General features: G+C 44.4%; 2 protein-coding genes across 2 annotated transcripts; both read left to right on the top strand.

Moving 5' to 3' along the window:
- Positions 1-630: 630 nt before the first annotated feature.
- On the top strand, positions 631-873 carry PHALS_12852 (uncharacterized protein; the record flags this gene model as incomplete). Its single annotated transcript, XM_024728487.1, has 2 exons — positions 631-746; positions 798-873. 2 exons carry the CDS (start codon positions 631-633, stop codon positions 871-873), a joined length of 192 nt encoding a protein of 63 aa, XP_024578959.1.
- A 3,723-nt stretch (positions 874-4,596) lies between these two features.
- On the top strand, positions 4,597-5,112 carry PHALS_12851 (uncharacterized protein; the record flags this gene model as incomplete). The annotated part of the gene is made up of 3 exons (XM_024728486.1): positions 4,597-4,704; positions 4,772-4,996; positions 5,080-5,112. The coding sequence occupies 3 exons, from the start codon at positions 4,597-4,599 to the stop codon at positions 5,110-5,112; spliced, it is 366 nt and encodes a 121-aa protein (XP_024578958.1).
- Positions 5,113-5,345: the final 233 nt, after the last annotated feature.

The following is a 5,345-nucleotide window of genomic DNA, read 5'->3' as shown; positions in this document are numbered from 1 at the left end:
TAATCGGTAACATCGAACATAACATGTTGCGTACATTACATAGAACATAACATAGTACGTATGTTACACTCTATACTCAGAACAAGCACGAGTTTAGCGGATCGCAATCCGCTTACTCCGAGGTGTAATTATTGCCTTAATCCAAGGCTAATTACTTTTCCGTTTAAAGTCCAAAACTGATTTTATTTATTTTTATCTGCGGCAAAGACGCCTAATTTTAAATGTATAGATTTTTCTAAATACATATATTAAAATCTAAATACATGCATAACTACTGGCTACCCAGCCACATACCGTATTCTTGGTTGGGTGCAGTCATACCATGCCCATCTTGTGTGACACACACCCCTGTCACCAGGGTACGTGTAGCCCCCGTTACAGAGGGTGTATACCATGGAAACAGCCCGGCTGCACATCGCAGCAAAATAAAGTATTTACAGAATGAGTGTCACACATCGAGTGCACAGACAGGAAGTCCAAATCATCCCACAGATGTCGGAGGAAGCCAAAACCTACATGGGTTTGTAGTAGAATGAAGAATTGCTTGATGGTGATAGTATTTCTACACATGAAGTGTCTGCAGAGCAAAACACTTTCAATACGTTGCCCCTACTATAATCATAGCCATGTATGGTTTCTCGACGAGATTACGAGCACATCCTGTGTCATATTTTGGGCTTACGAAATTTGTATGACGACCCGCTGTCGCGAGCCATCTGGTTGCGAGGCGTTGTGTTGAAAGCAAAGTAATTTACAAACAATCTCCTGTAGCTGAGCCTCCATCTGCTATGGAGCAGTAATTCGCACACGCGTGGCGTTCGTCCAGTCAAAAGTGACTCATACCAGGATCAGACGCAAGTCAAACTTTTTTAGATAGCCGGTGTATCGCTACCGGCGATAGAGCTCATGAGAGCCATGTCGTTTATTTTCAAGTGTGCTCGATGAGAGAGGGATAGTCAATTTTTATTTGGAGCGGACAGTTCGCAACGAGGATGACCAGTACCTTGTGAAGTGACGAGTGGAGGCTTCCAGGGGGTTTGATGTTCCGCTTTGGCAAAATTGTCGTGTTCCGTCGCCACATACGGCTTGGTGCGCCCTTCATTTTGATCTATCCGGGAAAAACGACATTTCTGCGCTGCGCAACACGCTTCCCATAAGCGAATGGGGACCGGTCTTGTTCTTGATTTTGGATTTGGTGGGTACCTATTCCAGCAAGTTCGTTAGTACGAGCATGGCTGATTACCCAGGATAACACGATTGCGATCTTAATGAGTCTCTATTTGTTGTGAAGGGTGTAACGGGTTATGTACAAGCTAGAAATCGTATATGGACTTTTGGCATAGGTCATACTTACAAAGGATAACAACAATTCATGCTACGTACTCTGACGGATGAGAGGGGTGAAATTCTGTGAAATTCAGGCCCATGATTCACGTGAGCTGCTAGTCTGGTGCTGTGCATCACGTTTTAAAGATAATTAAACATGTATCTTTATATTATTGTCTTAAGCTAGACTTGATGCTAATTATATTACTGGATTGAGAAACGTTTGGTTTGGCGCCGGTGTCTATCCTGTCTGTTATGCACGAAAAGGCGAAGCTTTTACTTACCAATATTTCCAATCCTCAAACCCGATTCTCGAGCTCAAATAAAGTTCTGCGTACCACATCATTTGGATCTAAAATATTACAACACCTTCTCATATGATATATACCAGCCATGTCCCACGAAGTGTGCGACTGTCGGAATTTATAAGTGCGTGGTCTCAGCTGTGGTTAGAGTAGGAATTCGGGTCGGCTTATTGCCGATCAGCCCTGACTTGGATCAACAAGTGCCCAACCAGGGTCAACCTACGAAATTTGCCTAGCATTAACTATTGAACTCGGGTTACTCGGGATGCCTACATTAAAAATAGGCAAAAAGCCAAATTCACGGTGTAGCTGTGGCTAATAGTGCGTTATGGTGAACTACTGACTTGTCACTCTATTTCTCGAGTTGGAATCTTCCTGTTGGTTTCTTTGGCGAGTGGTTCTGCACAAAAAAATCCATTTCTTCCCAAACGGTCGTCGAGCAGTTGCATGGAGGAGGTTCCTTAGGCTGACAAAGACGAGCGAGGAGCGGAAAGTTGAATCCCTCTGCTTGTTGCTGCTTGTTATTTATTGCCTTTCGTCTTTCTTATTGCCCCGCCCTTTAAATATGAGAATAGCGCACAGACAGACAGGTACTTCTGGCGCAAATGAGGGCTTGTAATGCTCTCCAACAACAGAAGCTCCTGCTCGCTGCTTGTCCTTCGTCCGCTCCTTTGATTTCTTCCGGCGCCACCGAAATTCCGATGAAGTGGCGCTTACAACTACGGTACTGATATTGTTGTCTTCTGCTCGGAAGGGGGTCAAGTTCTACTACGGTATTAAAGTTTTGTTGTCTTCTGGTACTGAAATTGTTGTCTTCTGCTAGGAAGGGGGTCAAGTTCAGCCTTGTTAGAGCTGTGTGAGATAATGGCATGGGCAGCAAAGCAGTTTAATTTCCCACAGGAACGGTGTAGGGCCTGGTAAGAAATCCGCACTAGAAATCTTGAGGGACTTTCTAGCGATCTAAAAAAAAGTCTTAAGCGGCGACGGGCCCACAGGCATCCATACTGAATATGAGGAATAAATCGCTGGTATTGTTTTGAATATGAAGGCTGAAAAGAGCGTGTGACCAGAGATACCATTCACCACATTGCTGAATAGATCGCCAGCGAGAGAACATTAGAGACGATGAATTCAATGCATATGACGACTGGTTAAATAAGTTGATGGAACCGATTCTCGTTCCGTTTGGTCACAAATTTGGCAACTATGTAGGATTGATACCTATTGAATGGGGCTTTTGAGTACATTATTTATCTGGCCAAACTTAGATGACTTGTGTTCCTTACAACACGATGCTAATAGGCAGAACTGCTGTTTATTTGGGAGACTCGCGATACACAACATGTATACAACCAGTGTTCGTCAGGTGCTACCGAAAACCACAGGGTTTGCCTCAATGAAAATAACAGTTGTGCTCGCCGTCAAGTCGATGGCGGCAGTTTGACGTCCCTGGTGATAATCAAGGGCAAAGATTCGCCTAGTCAAATGTAGCATGGCATATGGGTGGAATATAAAACCAAAGCCGGGGCGAATGAAGCATTAACGATTTCATGGATGGAGCACATATTTTCGCGCGTCTCAGGGGCATCTTCTTGTGTCAGAATTCTCGCAGGGCTCCCATTCCAAATGATGCCTAGGACTATACAGAACGTCTAAACCAGTTCGGCTGTGATTCCCTGAGGATCGACTACATATAATCATGCTGGTGACGTCGGGATCAACACATCGCTAAAACATAACCTGTCGCCTTTTGTTGAGGCCTGGAGGGAATCTGACAATATTGAGATTACTTGCGGCGGAATCTTCAACCTCCGAAAGTAGAAAGAATGTGAGATTGGGTCAAAACGGGCTGGCGGAATTCCTCCCAAACTGTGATTAAGATAACCATTTACCGCGCTGGTTCTCTTGACGATTTTTCGAAACTTCAAGCTACCCAGTGCGATATTTACGGGTTGCGAATCAAATATGGATAATAAACCAAAGTGAATGTGCTGAGAATTTTTGAAAATAAGATCACGAACTAAAGCAAATAAGAGCGCCCTTTCTGATAGAAAGCCCTATCGGTAGTAAGGACTGAGGAGAAATTCCTATCGTTGACGTTCGTCGGGGAGTTCTTTCCCTTTAGGAGGGCAGTGGCCATCCTGATCGATCCCCCACCGGCTAATCATCACAGCATCGTCGTTGGCAACAGAAGTCTCTCAACTACGTCTTATTTTTCAGCGAAAGTACTTTTCAAGGAGCTGAGATTGCAACGTCGACACCAGCCACGACGTCACTGAAGGCGGACGTAAGTGGAGAGGATCAACTACGTTCCATTACCTCCTATGGCCCAGCTCTACCGGCAGAACCCGCGCAAGGGCGGATGGCCAGACGGCCATTTAGGTTTCCATGGGATTGGAAGAAATTTTATGGATTACAGGCAAGACAGAGTCAGCAAGTGCAGCAAAAGAGTTCAAGAGAAGCTTTAGTAAGTTATGGACCCCTTGTATGCCAAGAGTGTGCTCCATTGTACTCGAAGGCAAGTGGTACTGTTCTTAAAAAGATATCTGGCGATGTACAACGTCTTTGACTCAATAGATTGTGCGGCGGTTGAGCCAATGCTCGCCGACGCAGTGATAACATCTACTACGACGTGTAAATATATTGATCAGGAAGCAGGGAAGGGTTACTCCTTTCGTTAGCAAGCTTTAAGGAATTGCACTGAATGGATTGCACCTTACAACGAAAAAGTAAACAGTTTTTACTTGAACAGGTCCATACATTTTGTTATGAATCATTCGGTCCACGTTGTGGAGCGACATTTTTATTGGCTTAGTTCATCTGGATTGTCAATCAAGACAATTCACATACGGAGAAAGCTGATGTCATATCGCCATTTCTCCGATGAGGTATTCGCTCCATCTAGAAATATAAAGGATTGAGCTCAAAGGTCACTATTGTAAGTTTTGACAGCTATAGCAATGTGATGATAGACTTTGATACACTAAGTTATTGCACATACGATGCGCTTGCGCATCCTCTCCAGCAAGATTCTCGTTATGGAGCTGGACACAGTTTGCTGGCACATTGCCTGGTTAGGTTATAGGCCTTGATGACCTGTTACCAATGCCAAAGCGGTGCAATACTGAACGGATGTCTAGGTCTTCCTTGGAGTGTCAGAGACAGATACCGTATGTGTGATCAAAGAGAGACACCAAGGTGAAACATCCACGTCACTTGAAGTGGGGAGCTTGCTGATGCTTCATAAAGCCATTGAAAATTATAAAGCCAGTTCGGAAATTGATCTAGCTGCTCAACAGGAAGCGAGGAATATATTAAAGCGCATGACTTCTCTTCCCGATCGTTACCATGTTTCAATAAGCCTGGTGAGCGGAATGCAGATTTATCAAGCTAGTCACAAAATATTCCATTCACACACCCTACTCTGAAAACTGGAACATTCTGGCAGACTTCAAAGCCTTTCGAGGCTCTTGCAGTTTAACTTGGAGAGTCTTCTTACTCGACTTTCTCTACGGTTATTCCTTGGCGCTACAAGCTAGAGACTCACCAGATTGAGAAGCGGGGCAGTCTAGATTGCACCCTGCAGTCTCTCGAAGCCGAATCGATGAACAAGGTATTTATAAATAAATGAAAGGCTCCAAATGTCTGTACCCTAGATACCGCCGTTAACCAGATGGATATCTTGTTGAACTAAATAGGTGGCCCGATACGCTG

The sequence above is a fragment of the Plasmopara halstedii genome (genome assembly GCF_900000015.1).
Source record: "Plasmopara halstedii genome assembly, contig: Scaffold_650, whole genome shotgun sequence".
Classification (NCBI taxonomy): Eukaryota; Oomycota; class Peronosporomycetes; order Peronosporales; family Peronosporaceae; genus Plasmopara; species Plasmopara halstedii.
Note: the sequence above shows the minus strand (reverse complement) of the source record. Positions and strands in the feature narration are given on the sequence as shown.